Genomic DNA, 18,716 nt, shown 5'->3' with positions numbered 1-18,716 from the left:
TAATTTAATTTCAAATTAAGTAGCTTAATGTTAGAGATTGATACAGTAAGAGTTGCTTAGAGTTCCTAGTTTGTATGAGTGATTCTCATTCTACTGTTTGCTTTCTGCCTTTTCTTAAATTGTGCTGTGCAGTGATCCACTGCAGACTCGGCTGCAGCCTTTTCAATCCAGCCATGGTCACTGCTCCCCATGTAGCAGGAGTTTTGAGAAATAGTCACTGCATTAGTGTGGCTCTGTGCTCACTGCTGCCTCCATGTCATCTGCTTTGTGAAGCATGTCTGTCCTCTTGAATGGTCTCCCTTGACATTCTGGATCTCTAAGCCATTATTTTATCCTAATCTTTGGGAAACTGCAGCAAAGATCAGACACAGTGTCAGGATTGAATTCTGCATTAAAAGCAGAAGTTGAGCACAGATAGCAAACTCATTTTCCTGTACTTATGTCTAGCAAATGATGATGTCTGCCTGTTTTCTACATATGGAACAGTGTCAGCTGCCTACACATATGCTAATGAAAAAGTCAAAGTAGCAGGAAACTATCTCACCTCTAAAGTTATATAAAAATATTTTCATAAACAAGACCACTTGCTTTGACCTGCATGATGAAAGTTTTACAAAGCCACATGAAAGTTTGTGGAAGAAAAATGTGCACTTCATTAAAAAATGTGAGTGACGGAAAAGAAAGCATTAGCAAGCACAGTATTTCAGAAAGGTTGTGGAAATATAAGAATAAGTAAATACATATTTTCCAGAGAAACATTGGTCTGGCAGTTCTCACCTCCAGCCACTCCAGGAACTGTGCTATCTCTTGTCCTGTGGTGCGTGTGTTCCGTACGGCAATGGGATAGTGCTGGTGAGCCAGTGTGAGCCAGTCTGCAATGATGACATTCACTGGTTTATGATGAGACTTCAGAGCTGCTGCCATTTTCCAAATCCAGCTTTCTAATATCCCATCCACCTGTCATAGTTGAAAAAAAAACCAAACCAAACAATAAGAAAACCATTGTTATGGGAAAACAGTCTCTGCCAAGTATTTGTTGGGAAAAACATAAGGAAACAAAAGCCGCAGTATGAACAGGGAGGGATTAATGCTGAGAACTAGATTTCAGGGGCCCCAGCCTGCTTCAGTACTAAGAATCTTTAGGTTTTGGTGGACCAACAAAAATAAGAGTCATATAATAATGGTATAATAGTGTATGTTTTGTAATAGGAAGTCTTATAAGTGAAAATGATGTCCCCAAATACTTTAACTCATCCGGAGATAACTGGTTAAAAAGTACTGGTTAAAAGACAGACAGAAATGCCCATCGTTTGAGGAGGGTGTAGGTTTTGAACAATTTTTTTTTTTTTTTTTTTTTTTTTTTTTTTTTGTGAGGCTTGGCTTTTATTTACTAAGGGAGTTAAATGTATCTCTCTTATTTGTTAAAGAAGTCATGTGCATCAAGGGGGGTGTTCAAAGTTCCTCTGCATATTTGCAGATGTGCAAGAAAGATCCATTGTGCCATCTTATGTGATTCCATTGATTCTATGAGAATTTAAGGATCTGTTAAAATTACTTTGTTTCTTATCCTGCCTTTTCTTTTGTTTCTTTTCCAACTGAGAAGCTGATGAAAAGTCACTCTTAGTATTGGCATGCTTCTGAGAAAGCTTTTTTTTATGGTGAATTGGTTTTTTACGGTTAAACTGGAAGCAGTTCAGTAATAATTGATGCTGAAGGCTTTGCTTTAAACTGAAGGGGTTTGTGGAAAAGTTCTTTTTAAAAGTGTATCTGTGAGAAAGATGTGGGGATATTGTGGCCACTTTTCAAGAAGTCTGTAAATATCTGGCAGTAAACATATCAGAGAAATGAAACTGGTGTTCTGCTCTCCAGGGCATAGCACATTAATTCAGCTACTTGTTCAAGCTCTGCTGGCTTTAAACCAGGGCTGAATTTAATCCTTGGCATGGGAGTCCCATGTGAAAAATGGCTCGTAGACCATTCCTTCAGAATCTGTCGGGAATATCCACGTCGTATTTTTTCTAGCCATGATAGGTACCAGTGAAATCTATCATCTTTGTATCACAGCCTTACTTCTGAAATTGCTTCTGTAGCATGATGAGAAGGAAAGTATACCAAATCAGATGTAGTAAGAATTAAGAATAAAATGGGAGTTCATACCGACCAGCCATGGACTATCATCACCAGAGGAAGAGAGGCGTTGAAACGGCATTTGTCAAGAGTCTCCAGCTGATTAACAAGAATCTGGCAGCTGCCTTCAGCTCTATCTGTATAGAGTCGAAATCTGGTTTCTAAGTTGTCTTTCTTTCTTGTAATGTATTCGCTCCATGATCCCAGTGCCTCTGAAATGAAATCTGTGACAACAGTCGTAATAGGAAGGAATTGAAAAGCTGAAGAAGTTACTAGGTGCAACACAGTTTGTAAAACAGTAAATGAGTAAGCTTGGAACTCTTCCTGTGTATAATTGTTGCTTGTTCCAGCTGGGCCTAAGCTGTACATTTTGGGTCAAAAAAGTGATCTCTTTCAAAGTCTGAGATAGTCTAGATGTGCCTCTGAGTCCCTCTATGTGAACAGTAACAGTTACACAGGAATAGTGATTGCTATGGGCCTTTATAAATGCACAAGGATTGTAAGATCACAGTACAGGTGTAACGACTTGACCATGGAGTGCGTGCACAGACAGGAACATTCAGAGGCTCTTATCTCTGCAGAGCATTTCTGCTAATAATTGCTGAACAAGCATCATTACACTAAAATAACCATTCTATTCAGGGTTATAACTGCTTAGAGACCTAGGTGACTGATTAAAACTATTAGACCACAGAATACTTTTTTTTTTTTCCCTCTGAAAAGGCAAGATGAAATGCTTTTATTTCAGTTTTAACATTTTTGATTATTTTGTTTTTAGGTAAAATAGCTTGGTGCATTTAGGACAGCATTTTCAGAAATGTCTGTTAAGTAAGAAAGTGGGGGCAGAGTGAACTGTGGTCTTACAACATCATAAACTTAGAAGGAAAAAACATTAAATATAGAGCAATTGCAGGAAAATAGAGTAAAATAAAGCAGAAGCTTACAAAAAGCACCTTGTGACATGCAAGCCTTTCTAGTGAGACCTCAGCGTATTTATTTAGCTGAAAAAAATCCATATAATAAATATCATTTAAGCTAGAAAAAATGGGGATTAGTAGAAGAGATGATGTGATGAACTAGGTAAGAGAGAGGTTACTGTTTCTAGTATTGGAGAGGAAACACTTAGATTAGAGAGGTTTTAACTAATGGAGTTCTTTTGGGACAGTTTTTTGGCTAATCTTGTTTTAATATTTCTATTAAAGAAGCAGCAGGAAAGGTACAAGACTGACAAAACATGAGAGGCCTTTGCTAATACTGTGAAGACCAAGCCATTAAACATTAAGAGCTAGATGACAACTTGAAAATACAGCAAGAGAAACTGGTAAAAATTTCCTACTATGAAGTGCAGGGTCATATAATTGATAGGAATTTCTCTATAAATGGGACTCATAAATTGGAAGTGACACAAAGATAAAAAAACTTGACTGAAGTAATCAATAACAAAACTGACCATGAGTCACTGCTAACATTTGACTGTGAGAAAGGAAAATATAATTCCAAGACGCACTAAAGTAGATGGTTTTGGTAGGAAGAGAGGATGTCAGTTGCAAGTAAAAGCAGTTGTTAACCAAATCCAGAACAGTGTGCATAGCTCTTGTTGCCAGGGACATCTGTGAGAAAGATGTGGAGAGATTGTGGGCACTTCTCAAGAAGTCTGTAAATATTTGGCAGTGAATATATCAGAGAAATTATACTAGTAGTTTCATTTCAAATGAAATTTGTGGTTCAGGTGTTACCAATTCCATCAATTCCAGCTGCTCACCAGCACCACTGAAATGGTCAGGGAGGAGGCTTTTGTTTTAATTAGACCCAACAAGAAATTAAATATTACTAGAGGTGAAATCAAATATTTTATTCAATGAGAAGTTAAAATTATTTTTGTTGTAGCAGCACTGAAATTAGTTAAATTTCAGTTCTTATTTTTCTTGCATAAAAGTTCCTTAATAAAACATTAATATCGGAAAGATTTTATTTTGCCTTCTAAGACAACACTTTTTTTTTTTTGTACAGTGAAATTCTTATGTCTGTAGATGTTTTTAGAAAATACCTAAAATCATAGATTATTCATTTCTGTATTGTATCTGCAAATCTATTCTGGGGTTCTGTGATGTTGTATTGATGAGACTTTGGTAGTTTACAAGAACTTGTGATTCATTTACAGGGGAGTCTTTATCCTGCAAATGTGTGTTGTGACATGAACCTCTCATGTTTGAATATCTGCAGTAGTAGCATCTTGTGATGCACAATGCAAATAACCACAGTGTGGAAGTTCTGGGTCTAGGTCAGACTGTGTTTTTGCCACATCAGTTCTGTTACAGACATTATTCAAGGTTTAATTTCAGTGTAATGATAAGCCATGATAAAACAGCATATTTAATTTAAGTGTTTAGCAGTTCTGGCTAGAAAAATCCTAAACTGACCTGCACTGGATGTGCACTGTTTTCTATTTGTTGCTAATTATTGTTCATTCCAATGAACAGGCAATGTTATGTTTCACAGCTGGGAAACATTACTGAAGAAATCTATTCAGCCATGTACAAGAGTTGGAATTTAAAAAGCTTCAAAGTTACAGAAGGTTTGGCTGATAAAATTCGTAGCTTCAGTGTCTAACATTTTCCTTTCAGGACACTTTTAACTGCCATAGGACTAAGCCTGATCACTTCTCCCTACAATATCCACTTCAAAAAACTTCTCTTGGATTTTTTTTTTCTCATGCAGAGGACTTAGTTTCTGAAGTAAGTAATATCAGGAAAGGGTGAATCTACATAACTGAAAATTAGAAAGAGCTTTAATGATGTTGATATTCTTATTGTCTGGTTTATTCAGCCTTTGGTGAGTAGTCTCTACACAAAAATAAGCATTGTGTTCTATTTTTAGCACAAAAAGGAAAACAAACAAAAAAAAACTAGCTTGTGCCTGTTCCATTGTACACATCCTTTCTTTGTTTAATGCCTTGTTTTCATTTTCTTTTTGCTCTCTCAGTGTTTGTGCAATGCAAAGGCTCTTTGTCACTCTGTACTGTTTGTACATAGTACAGAAAACAAGTCTGATAAAAAGCTGTTTTCTTTAGACACTGCTGTAAAGTGCTGTGGTGCTTTAGTGGCTGAGCATTGTTTTGCTGGTAAATCTGGGAGAGGGGATTAAAACTACTTCTTGAACTTCTTCTTGGCTGTCAAAAGTTAGAAGTTCCTGTAGGATCAGATGTGTTATTCAACAAGGAACTGCTTCAATCTGTTAATTTGTGTAATGACTTGGAGAAGGAAATAGTGTCTGAAGAGCCTGGCTTCCACAACAGACTCTTGCTGAAAATGTCATGCCAGTGACTCAGTGACATGCCTGCAGGGAACTGAGAAGTTTCATGGGTCAGTTTGCAAAAACAACACAATTCAACTGCTAAAGATTTTTTCATGGTAATTACAGGTAAGCATGCAGAGATCTCTCTGAGCCACCAGAGAGTTTTGCTTTGGAAAAATACCAGGTGAGCAGGTTGCTGATTAATTTCCTTTCTCTCAGAAGATCCTACTCTGACGTGAATTCTTTCAGAAAGGCAATGCAGTGTGGCCACAGTGATCTATGTGCTTCCATAAATTACCTTCCCACAGAGCAGCGCAGTAATCACGAGCGAGAAAGGCTATTGTCAGTTCTTGACACCCCAAAGTAGGTTCAGCCCTTCACCTTTACGTTGTATTAACAATATTTCTGTGACGTGCACTACAGACTGAAGGCTGGGTTTGTCAACATCACTTCATTGCAACATAGCAGATTCTTGTAAAATATTTTGGAGTTAGTTTTAGTTAGACAAAACAGAGCATTTTACATTTGACCTGAGATAATCATGTTTTCTTATTGAAAAGTAATATGAAGAGAGATTCTCAGTTGAACAAAATAAGTAGGTTAATCCAGCAGACTGACTTGGATTGAATCACCCCAAAAAATAACAAGATGTTCCTAAATATAGAATTTTGGAGACCCTTCTGAAATTTCCAGATGTGATGGCACCTAAACTTGTTAATGAAAACTTGTGATAGCTTTAAACTTGTTAATGAAAACTCTACCAGAAACTAGACAAAGGTCTAGATGCTGCCCGGGGTTTGAAACTATAAATATCCTATGCTTTTCTGGGGGAGAGATCCACAATCAAAATATATTTATGCATTGTGTCTGATCAAGTATAAAAATACAGCTACAAAATATCTGCTTCATAGCAGAAAAATTGCCTAAACATATAAAGTAATGAGGATGAAGTATAGTAGAAATATCTAATGCAAGAGCAAAATTTTAGTATTTGCTAAGTCATACACTTTAAATTCATCTTACAGTACAGCATAAAAATTTTGAGTAAAACTGGCATTTCCAAGTAAGGAAAGTAGCTTTTCCGCTTAAGAAAAATAATGTTCAGCATTCTTCTTCCTGTCATGGAACTTGGGTTGAAGACGGTATTTCAGTGGCTCTCACCTAATCCTTAGACAATTGAAAAATTAATTATAACAGAAGTTGAAATTTGGGCTTTTGGTGTGTTAAGGATACATAAAAATCGCACAAATCAGCGTGTGAACACACACCGCTATTTCCAGGTCCTGGCTCCCTGTGACCCCAGCAGCAGCTTCCCTTCATGGTCATGAGTGGATTTGTCTGAGCCCTGATAAACCTCCTGCATCTTTTGGGTGGCTTTTCCTGCTTACAGGGAAATGTTTCCAAGAGTACTTATGTACTGTAATCATATTTTAGTGTCACCAGTATCCAGCATATTTCAGAAACAAGTGATGCAACAATTCCGCAGAACCCCAGAATTCTGTTGTGAGATTGAGCAAAGGCAGTAATGTGTTAATACTTTTTGTTTGTGCCATGAAAAGTGGAGTATATCACAGATCTCCTCATTTCCAATAGCAAGATATTTTTGTATCACTTAAAAGAAGAGCTAATGTCTTGTCAGTATTCAAGTCCCTCAATTTGACAAATACTTCTTGTAGAGCTTTTCTCTTTAGTTGATTTTTATTGTTTGTGTCACTTCAAGGTTTTTGGATGTCATAAACATTTGGATGTCATTGGTTGATAATTCCATCTCATGTAGTTCTTAGGGGAGAACTCTATAGCATGTAATTTTCTTTTTGGGGCAGGGTGGGGAGAGGGGATCATAGGCCTTTTTTAGGATTGCTTCTCAGTCCCAGTCAAAACTAAGGTTATTGTGCTTAAATTTTTTCATATCCTCATATAATTCCTTTGTGTTTTCACTCTCCTTAACTTTCTCACCTTGCCAAATGAAAAGTAGGTATCACTTAGTAAAGAATGAATGGGAAAAAAATGAGAAAGCAAGAAAAAACTCTGACAATTGAATTAAACATTAGCAGGTCTGTTTAGGAAAAAGACATTTTGAAAAAAGCTTCCCTTTCTCTTCAAGTTTGAATGAATGGTGAGATTAGATATGAATAGGTATTAGATGAATTATTAGATTCTCTGTCTGAAAAGTATTCTGAGCTGTCATTTCTTGTTTCTCTTGTCCTATGCATGTATGCAGGCATACCAAAGGTGAGTTACACTCACCATGAGTGTAGTTTGTACCCAAACAGCCACAGAGGGAGAGTAGAGATGATTACCTAACTGTTGTTAGCCCTCTGGTAACACACTTTTAACCCTCTGTTGGGAAATCCAAGAGGAGAGCACCTAAAATTGCACCTTTCATACTGAATGTCTTCTCTGTGTGTGTCCTGGCTTTCAAACCATCCAGGCAGTGCTACTGGGAGGTGGCATTGGTGAGTCTTGACACTGGAGAAGGATGTGTCTGGAAAGAGGCCAGTCCAAAATTCACTGAAGCTGCTACTGAGGTTTTGTTAGTGAGGCAATGGCACCTTCAGGGAAGGTGTGTGAGATGCCGGTCAGAAATCAGCTCTGTGCTTATCAGGGATGATTCTGGCTGGCTGTGATTCTTTACTATGATAGTGCAGAGGATACCTTCTTGTTTTCTTTGAAAATCAGACCCATCCAATGTCCACTAGAAGCCAGATTTCAAATTCTTTACTAAAAGATGATTAACACTGGCAAATCTCTATTTTCTGGTGTCTAAATACTGCTGATCTTTCACAGTGTCTTTATTATCAGGCACTTCTCTCATGTTTTGAAGCATAGTGGTCTGAGAAAATCTGTAAAAACTCATCCCACTATTGAACAAAGGAAGGGTTGTTCTGTTCTGCTCTTCCTGGAACTCCCAGGTCTGTGTTCTATATTTAACTGGACTGTTCGCAGGAGAGGAGGGGAATGTGGAAATTTGTAGATGTGAATATCAGCTACCTTGTTAGAACTGTCAGCAGAGATCCATACTCCTATCTCTTTCTGGTTACTTTTATTCAGAATTCATTTCTGATTGCATGGAACTGGAGAAAGAGAATTTGATGTTTTGTTCAGTAATAGCAGAATCCTATTTTTAAAAAAGTTGTTAAAATGTTAACAAGGAGTAGACCTAGATGATATTTCTCCCTCTTTTTAAAAAAAATAGGATGCTTCCTAAAGGAAAAGTAATTTGAAAAAAATACCCAGTATTGCATTCATAGTATATACAAGAACTGCAAAATATATTGAGAGTATTCAGTACACATCATTGTTTAGTACAATTTGTTTGCTTGATGGTCTAAGACATAAAGGAGTGCAACCTACTTTCAGAAGTCGTTTATATCAAAGAATTTGATAAAGAACCTTGTCAATTAATTTTGAATTTTCTACTTATGTAGCTTGTGCTGCTGTTTATTTGAAATTGCCTCTCCTGGATGCATTTGGTCAGGTGGTGGAGGCAGGAACTGTTTCAGTTCCTCAGTGCCTTAAGCTGGGAGTATTTGGGAATCTGGAGAATAAAATGAGAACATCAAACAAAAGTCTTGCTAGGAAACCTTGAAAAAGATGGCAAACCAGATCAAATAACATGTTTTGGTTTCCACTTGATGTTGTGTGTCTCAACTATTTAGAGATAGATCTCAAGTCACTTATGATTCAAATAATCCATTTCTATTTAATGCCTTCAAAAGAGGGAGAAATAAAATGCAGTGTAACATGTCCTTTAAGAGAAAAAAAGCAGGTTGTCCTTTTGCTTTCCTCTGATTTATCTATTTATTATTTATATATATTACAGCATTAGAATATGTATTTTTCCCTCTTATTCCTGAATTTGTTTTTCTGTCATTGATTTTGAACAGTGGGTTGTTCCAAAATTCTCTAAAGTGCTGCCTCTTTTTGATTCCTGTGCCATACTATTTTACTCTTTCTCTTCCATATAAAACTCCACTTGCTATGTGAAATTCCAAAACTTATTTTTCACATCTCCTTTATTTAGGATCAAGTACTGAAGTGAAGATTAGAACAGAAGGCAAAGAAATAACACCCACCCTCCAAACTGTTAACTGTGCTTTTGTCTTTATATATCAGGTGAAAACTTAATGGAAGAATGCTGATTCTCAAAACTATTTTATTGTCTGATTAAACTAGATCAATACATTTTCCTCTTTCCTATCCTTCATTGTAACATAATTTGTAAATATAATTTAAATCTCCACTAAAAACATGAGTTTAAATACAATAATCAATAAACTTGTGAAATTGTTGCAAGGAACAGGGAAAGCAGTGGTCAATGAAAGCAGCAGTGCCCCTTGAGTTCTCAGGTCTGTCCCAGCAAGAAAATGCATCCAAATGTCTCTCCTCTCTTGAAAAGTGTGCAGGAGGAGGCACCAGCCACACAACTCACATGGTTTGTGTGATGACAGACACACTGTCCTCTTGTCTTATCCAAAGCCAAATACCTGTAAATATGAGCCCTTAAGTGTTATTTGTATAATGCAGAATTCCTAAATTGAAGTTAGTGCACCAATGCTTTAATCTGACCTAATCTGAATTTTGTTTACCAAAATCCTGGATGATGAAATGATTCTCCTTGAGACATGTAGTTAATCAGTGGAATTCCTCATTGGGTGTGATGTGGGAATGAAACATTTTTATAAAGCTGCTTGGAAACTGGAAGTGCCTAAGAGGAATTCAGTGAGGATTACTGAGCACATCAACAGCTCTGCTTTGTCAGGAGATCTGGGAGCTGGGAATGGTTGTTGACCTGGGGGAAGTGCTGTCTGTATAAACTCTCCCTGATGAGTGTGCACCTACTTTTGGCAGCCACTCTTGAGGGTTGAACTGGGAGGGCCTGGGTTTCATCACATCAGCTACTATTATGTTTGATGTAGAACTCTACCTGGCATTAATTTTGACTTACATTTTGGCTGGTTCTTAAACAACTTGTGAAAAATAACAGCTTTTGGAAAATGTGTCCATTGTAACCTTTTAATTCCTTTTCACATCCAGATTATCTGTGTTAATATTTGCTGTTCAGAATTATTAATTATCTGGAAATAGTTGTAATTTCAAGTAACTAAAAATAATGCTGAAATCAGAATTGACCAGCAGCATATTTAGGCTAATTTATGTTGAAATCTTTGAAGTTTTAATTTACAATTTTATTGCTGTTAAATTTTTGGCTTTTTATCTAGTTTGGGCAGAAAAATATTCTTGGGATATAAGATATTATCCTGCTCAGCTTTTACACTGGAAGAGATGAACAAGAGGTAAACAGGAAATCTAGATGAAAGGATTCAAAACTGTGTGTGTATTTGCTTATAACATCATCATTTAGGACTTTGTTTTCCTCAGGTTTATTTCCATAGGACCAGGAGAACACCTCTGTTACTTATGTGCATAAGTATGGTCCCTTGGAACCATTTCCCATATGCTGATACTCTCATGACAGGTGTAAATTTTAATTTTAAAAAATAGACTGTCTTGCAATAGGTAAGACAGTTTTTGAGTTGTATTTTAGGGTAGCTATCCTGGAAGTGGGAGTTAATTTTCTTCCTATGGCCTTATTTTTTGTGATGTGATCTTGCAGTGAAATCACTTTCCTGGTGCCAACTTGCTGTGTCAGAAATTCAGCATAACTTCTGGATCACAGCATTCCATTTTATGAGGAGAAGTTAAATATATGCACCAAGAACATGTGTTTAAAGTTCAGAAAAACAAAAGCAGAAGAATGAGAAGAGAGAAACATCAGCATCTTTAGAATATTAGCAAAGGAAGGCATTCCTGAGTAAAACTCACTTGCTGGGCTATGGGACAGCCCTCCAGGGCAGACTGCTGGATTTATTCCCTGGAAGGCAGAGCTGAGCTGAGGGGGGTGAGTGTACAATAGTCACATGTACAACCAGCCTTGTCTGCACACGCTTAGTGAATTGAGGGTTTATTTACTTATTGTTTGGTTTTTGTTTATGAATTTTTGGTAGTGGCTATTCCACCAAACTCTCCTTGTGAATATTTATGCTTGGCAGCCTTCTGGTACTCAGAGACAAATTACTGTCTCTGTTTGTAGAAAGGCAGGGGGAAAAAGGAGACGTCAGTAGGGCCCAGAAGATAATTGAGTATTGCAGTGGAAAGGGGGTAGGAAAAAAGGGAAAGTGGATACTCAAGCCTTGTTAAGTGGGGGAATCTGCCTGGGTTGAGTATAATGAAATCTCAGGCTACCAAAGTGGCCTTTGTTCCATTCAGGGGATAGGACTAAGCATCCAAAAATCTTGGTCTGAGTGGAGACTTGGCATCTAGTCCCTTAAAATTTTTCTACTTCCAAGAAACCTGTGTCTTACAGGAAATACTGGAAGAAATTTAAAGGCTATGTTCTATTTGCTTTAATCTCCCTCTCCTCCCATTCTTGTCTCCTTTTCTCTTGCCTCTCCAATAAGTTCCTGGATTTTTCCATTATGCCCTTTGATTGTTTTAATAATTATTTTTTAAAATAATAGAATTGTTTTGTTTTGCTGTTTTTGTCTAAAAGCCTTAGTTAAACCAAAATAACTGAGGGGAAATCCTGTTTTTGCAGCAGATAAAAACTTTTTGCTTTAACAAGCACTAGGTGTGTTCATCTAAGCAAGAGTTTGATGGTTTCACTGATACGGTATTAAAAGGCTTTGATCATTTTAAGTGTATCCTGAATTTCTCCAAACTGATCTTTTACAGTAGATGTCTGTAGATATTTCTTCTAAAACCTCTGCAGTGCACACTGTTTACAAAAGTTATTTCCATGCAATTCTGTCTAGAATTTTGACTTTTTATCAAATACTGAATGAATTTGTTCTCAAATTAAACTGTTTAAGAGGAAGAATTTACTGGGGACATATTTTAAGTACGTTCTGTGTACAGAACTAGTCTTAGAACTTTTATTAATACTGTCATGCAATTTTTGTTACAATTTTCCTTGTATAGATGAGCTCAGAGTATAACAATTGCCATCACTTGAGCCATAGTTCACAAGGAATTTCTCAAGTAGATTTGTTTAGTGCTCTAGTACAGCTCTCCTAGTAAAAGGGGCCTCACAATGATGTCCTACGAAGATTTGTCTCTGTAATTGGGGTGAGCCATTATTAAAATGGGCAAAGTTGTTGCTGAGCTCTGCAGGCCTTTCCAGGAGTCCTGTGAAAACTAGTACAGAAGGTACCAGTTTGTGGAATACTTGATACTATCTGCATAGTACAATGCAAAGTGCTACTGAAAATATTAATACAGAAAACTTTTAATAGAAGTTTTATCCCTTTTACCCATAATGCCAGATACCTTTGTACACTGTGATTCCACTCATAGGGAAAATACGTATAAAATGATAAAAACTGCTTTTTAAAAGTCATGATGCTAAGGTCCAGTGAGTTAGATTGCTAGACATGTGATTTGTGTCTCACTCAAAGCCTTAAATCTCAATTTCAAGCGAAATAAAGCTGCCTCTTGGCAGCACTGCAAGGGCACGCCGTGCTGCAATTTTAACCTATTACTGCAGTGACAGGGAGAATTCAGTTTCTGGGCCTCTGGCAATATTTGAGGTTTGGGTGCAGAATTCCAAATTTGAGAAGGGCACAGAAAAAAATATTTATTTCATTTTGTTTCCTAGTAACTTCAAAATTTGTAGGTTTTTAAGGTGTTCTGGGACCAAAACTCTGGAAACCAGTAGAACTAAATATCTATTAGAGGGTAGCAAAGTAGTGCTTTGTAATAGTATAATGCTGTGTTAGAGTATAATTTGTAAGATAATTATATAAATTACATAGCTGTAATGGACAATTATGAACAGTTGTGTAAAGTGCATACACACATAGAAAGTGTATATTTTAAAATCTATATACACAGTTGTTAAATGCTGTTTATAAATACTACAATGTTTACATGTACTTGATAAAGCATATGACATTTTCCTCATTATTACAGCATTTAATGTGAATGAAACATTACGTTGGGCATTTGTCTTAGAAGATTCAAGTGTTTAATATTCAGAGACCATATACATAAAATATCCAATTTCTAAATCTTTGCTGTGCATCCGTGCATTGCTGAGCACTTTTTCTAGGCCCAGAGCATGGTTCTTAATGCAGATGAAGGACATGTGAGCCAAACAGCTGCAGGAGGTTGGAAAACCTTCAAAATGCTTCAAGGCATAAGTCAACCACTAATTTTCCAAGATATATTTAAATTTTTTTCTAGACCATTCAGTATTGATATATCTCTGACCAGATTTTTAGGGTGTCTCTGGTTAGATCTGCTATTTCAGTTCCTGTAGTCCTAGGTATTTGAGTTTTGCAACAGTACGTCACATTGAATGAAAAATTCTAATATTAATTTTCAGCTGGATTATTTTTTTATTTGTATGGGATTTTTTAGCAGTTGTAGACTGACATGAACCAAACTGGGAAGATTTAAGTTGGTCTCCACATTTTGAACACAAAGAAATTGATGAACAAAATCACAGTGTTCCAAAGTGAACAACAGTAGGATTGTTAATGTATTTGATTTTTTAGGATATCTGAAAGCACACATAACTAAACCTATTGTGCTAAACCTATTGCTAAACAATTGGGAAAATCGGTGTATGATCTGCAGGTATTATTTGGAAATTCGGAATTCCTGTTCCAAAAAGTGTCTCCCAGTAATTTGCACCAAGCAGGAGTGCAGAATGAGTGAAAGCCAGGAACAGACAGAGGGTTCTGCAGGGGTAGAACAGCCCAGGGGTGCTTCTGTTCATGCTGGTTTTAGTCTGTGAGCAGGAAATGTCAGTCTCCCAGTCAGTCAAACCCTTTTTGTGAACAACATATTCCTGATGCTAAATACTATAGTTCAAGCAAAAATACATATTCTCTCCCCATTTGAATTGTTTTCCTACTTGGGATGAGGTTTTATTTTATAACTAGTTTCCATACTTTCTTATTTCATCAGCTGCCCTTGCTCATTCTCTTTACACTTTCCACCTTCACAAGTTTATGAATATCAGAAGAGAAATCATTCCCTGGAGTTTCTTTGATCTCTGCTTGTGATGTCTTGTTGATGAGAAATTTATCATAAACTAGCTGAACTATGAATGAGTTGTCGAAACTTTTCACACATTAGATTTGCTGGTGGATGTTTAATGAAGCAGCCTTGTGTTCTGTCACCAGGAGCTGTTCAACAGAATCCAGCAGGGCAGCACCATGAAAGTGTGCTGAGGCCAAGTTTGCTTTGCACTGCAAAGCAAAATGGATCTGCTTTAGTGGAAAAAAATCAACAAGCATGGGCAGTGTTAAATTTTACTATAAGCTTGTGTTGGTTTTAAGTTTGAAGTATTAAACCTTTCCAAAAGGAGTGTCTATTTTGCTAAGTGAGGCCTCATCTTCTAGGAGTAGGGATTTTGATTGTGATATTTGCTGGGATTAAAACAGAACAATCCTCTATAAATTTAAAGATGAGGATGGAATCATTAAACAATGGATATATTAAATCTGAAAGTCTGGAAAACACAAGCAAAGTCAAGAATTCAGTTGCCAGGTTCTGCAAGGGAAGATGCTCAGAATTGGTCTTGCAAGAGTAACAAAAAGCCTGCAAATTTCTCTCTGAAGAGATTAATTTAAAATATTGTGAGCAATGTGAAGAAGAAATGGATGTGTTTATGCTATCTTGTTCTTCCTAAATGTTATTTTTTAGATTGAGTCTATCTATAGTCTACTTGTGTTTTAAGATATTAATTTAACAAGACTTTCTGGACTAATATAAATAATCCATGTAATGTACATATTAGTACAGCAGAGTAATTCCCCTAAATCCAATGACTAAGAGTTGTTATTTGCATTCTAGTTGTACCTAGAGGCCTGTTCAGGATAGGAGCCCCACTGGGCAAATACTACCAACCATCCAAGATTAGGGGATCAGTTTTTGTCCCCCTGGGAATCAAAATGATTTAGCAGAATTTTTTATGAATCTGAATTGTGTAATTTTCATGTCCTTAAACTTCACTTCTGGGGTCTTTAGGTATGTGTTTCTCTAAATCAAGTTTATATTCTTAACTCTTAAATTTTATAATCCTACATCTTTAAGATAACCTTATGTGTTTGGCTGACATATTGGGGCTAATTTGAAATGAGGATGTGAGACTGGATGTAGCAGACCCCAGTGGGAGCAGGCACACAGGACTGAGAGTGGAAGCATTCACAGTGAGCCTCTGCTGTTCCTCAGGGTGCTGTGGGCACTGCAGCTTTCTGGGGATGAGGATCCCTGCTGAGCTTTGCTGTGCAGGGATGCTGTGCTGCCCCTTGTAGGGTGCAAGCCTTGCTAGGCTCTGCATTGTCAGACTTTGCTCATTAGGCTAATGAGACTCATGAAGATTTTGCTGGTGAGGGAAGAACCCCAGCTCCCAAGGCAGGGCAGGCCTGGTCCTGGGAGTTGTACATCCATGGAGGTGATAATGAGAAATTCAGAGGACCCAATTCCCCATACCTGAGCAGTTCAGCCATGCACTCATTTGATTCAGTCCACTCAGCCAACATATGAAAATGAATTTTTCTTTCTATTGGGTTAGTTTGCTGTTGGTTAGCAAGCTAAAAAGACTCCTGCAGAAACTGCATAAGTCAGCGTAAGGAATAAGAAAAGAGATCACAGAAGTGATCAGGCAAATTCTTGCAAAACCTCCAAATGTGAAAATCAAATGGAAGCAGGGTGCATCTAAAGACTAAAGCAAAAGCTTTGTCACCCAAAAGCAGTGATTGTAGAAAAATTTACATTTTAATTTACTCACGATTGTTCTGTGAAAAATATCACAGCCCACTTAAACCTTTTCTTATTTTTCTATTAGCATAAGAAAAGGTATCTTTGAAAGTACCTGGAAAGCTAGTTTTATAATCCCTGTATTCATTTGCCTAGCACAGAGTATGTAGTCTCAGAAGTTAAAAATTCTCCAAATAGTTACAGACCAATTCTATTTGGGCAACAATGTGAAACATCTATGAAGTGTCAGAGAAAACCTAATGAGACATTCCTCTGCAGTGCTTGAGAGCGCAGCACAGCCAAAAAGTCTCATGAATGCAGTGTGGGTGAAAGGAGCAGTTTGTTATCAGTCCAGAAATGGCCATCTCACATGCACCAGCCCAGAAGAGTGATCAGTGGCTCAGCTGGACAGCCAGATATCCAGTTTTGCTGCTTGGTGAACAGCTGCCCTTGCTGAACACAGCAAACCTACAAAAAGCACCAGGACCATGTCAGAGTGGCAGATTTTCCAGCCCTTCTCTGCAAAGTATGGATGTGACACACAAGGGTATCAAGTAGCTGCATTAGGGCCCACACTAGGAAGGGACAAGGCTGAACTGGGGGCTTATGCCTGTAATTCTGTGGGCAGAGATACTCCACAGGGTGCAGCAGCAGCTGGGTGCCAGTGCAGATCAAAGTATTGGAACTCTGGCTCTCTGGGAATGGGGGGAGACAGCAATAACTGGGGAGCCAGAAACCCGAGTGCACAAATATGGAGATTACCTTTCTGCATTGTTCTCTTAGCTACTCGAGTTTGTGAAAAGCTGCTTTACCATATTGTGCATAGGTGGTGCACATAACACCAGAGCTCATGCTTCTGACTTTGGTTGGCATGTTTTATCTAGAATCTGTCATATTTTGTGATGCAAAGAAAGTGGAACTGCTATTCATATGCAAAGAATTAAAGACACAAAATGGGAGGGAGTCTTGTGTAAAACAGTAGTTAAAGGTTCTTCCAGGAGGCTTCTTTTTTCACTATATATAAATTCACTTTTCAGTTTAAAAATATATTTTTTTCTCTTCTTTAAAAAAAACTTTTGTAACAATAGAAACAAAACTATTTGGATGCAGATTTTCCTTTGTATGTAAGAACTTAAATGTGCTTTAGAGTGTATTCAGATTATAGCACTGGCATCCTTGTCTGCATCCATCTGTATCAGCAAAGAGGTTACCACCTCCAGCTTTTTGTCACCTCCCACCTGCCAGAAATTTCCACCCTTACTGTTCTGTTGTCAGTGCTCCAATGTTGCCCATTTGCTGCGAGGAAAATCGGCTAGGTTACCTCACATCACCTGTTTTAACTGTTTAAACTGGTCTAATTTATATTGCTTGAAGAAATTTGGGCATGTTTATGTGAACTGATCTCCTACAGGAGTTGGATAAAAGTGGTTGCTGGAAATGATGAAAGTGGATGGAGTGCTACCAGCAGTAATCCTTGACTGACCAAGGATGTTTGTTCATGGCCTGAGATGCATACATGCAATCAGTTGTTAACTTCTGGAAAACTGCCGTACTGATAGTTATTCTTCATTCCTTACACTTTCAAATGGAGGTCAGGTATATTGGCTTGTGTGTGATGCTCACTCAGTTTTACTGTGGACATTAGAATCTTTTCACTATAGTAGAAATATACAGAAATTAGCTATAAATAGAGAGAACCCATGCATTTTATTGTCATCTTCTAGCAAGCAGTAATATCAATTTATCAAATTTTTGTGTCTACTTTTATTAAACAACAGAAAGCTCTCTAATTATCCCAAGGCTTTCTTTCATCTCTAAGCCATTATTTTGTTCATCTCTAGTGACCAACCTGGTAGTACAGTCAGAAGATAAACAGTACAGATAAACAGAATTATATGCCTCTTCATGTCATGCCTGGAACACCAAGTAGGTAAATTTATCAGCCTTGTTATTTGGCACTACATTTGAGTTCAACCTTGAATTCTCAGAGCTAAGTTTTTACATAAAAACAAAGCTATAATAGTCATAGTTTATGTGGCTAAGTCACAGAAGGTGATAATGTATTATACACTGCCAGAACATTTTGTTTTCCATGTCTCCTCTTTCCAGTTCTTTGCATAATTTCCTTTTCCCTCTGGTCCATCCCTTCAAAGCTCTGATAATATCCAGTAAACATTTGTATCAGATCCTAATTTTTAAAACCACATTGTGTTTAATATTTGCTTTAGAAAATGTAGCCTCCTATTGCATTGTGCTGTTTATATGGACTGAGAAAATCTGTGTGCCCAGAAAGACAATTCAAATCTTCCCTGTCATATAGCAAAGCAACTAAATATAGCACAGGGACAAGTGACATGCTGCACATGGCACATTCATCCTGTCATCAGAGCAAGTTCTAGAGCTGGAGACTCTCTGGCCTCTCTGAATGTGTCCATGACTTGACACTGAAAAACCAAAGCAAACCAAATCCATCGTCACCTCTGCTAACTTCGTCAGTAAAGGTCTGCATGATGCAAGAAGTGATC

The 18,716-nt window shown here is 37.3% G+C and overlaps 1 protein-coding gene and 1 long non-coding RNA gene across 4 annotated transcripts in view; one reads left to right on the top strand and one right to left on the bottom strand.

Moving 5' to 3' along the window:
• LIPC (lipase C, hepatic type) overlaps window positions 1-18,716 on the bottom strand; it is a 74,763-nt gene that overhangs the window by 16,495 nt on the left and 39,552 nt on the right. For all 3 annotated transcript variants that reach the window (XM_068204100.1, XM_068204101.1, XM_068204102.1), the window contains exons 3-4: window positions 2,158-2,339; window positions 778-957 (exon numbers count right to left, since the gene is read on the bottom strand). In XM_068204100.1, coding sequence (XP_068060201.1) covers window positions 778-957; window positions 2,158-2,339 — 362 coding nt within the window. The remainder of the gene's footprint in view (window positions 1-777; window positions 958-2,157; window positions 2,340-18,716) is intronic.
• LOC137482018 (uncharacterized) overlaps window positions 2,297-18,716 on the top strand; it is a 113,914-nt gene continuing 97,494 nt past the window's right edge. The window contains exon 1 of the long non-coding RNA XR_011003834.1: window positions 2,297-2,433. This is a non-coding gene — a long non-coding RNA (uncharacterized lncRNA). The remainder of the gene's footprint in view (window positions 2,434-18,716) is intronic.

This window comes from Anomalospiza imberbis, chromosome 13 (genome assembly GCF_031753505.1).
Source record: "Anomalospiza imberbis isolate Cuckoo-Finch-1a 21T00152 chromosome 13, ASM3175350v1, whole genome shotgun sequence".
Classification (NCBI taxonomy): domain Eukaryota; kingdom Metazoa; phylum Chordata; class Aves; order Passeriformes; family Viduidae; genus Anomalospiza; species Anomalospiza imberbis.
The sequence above is the reverse complement of the archived record's forward strand: the minus strand, read 5'-3'. Positions and strand labels throughout refer to the sequence as shown.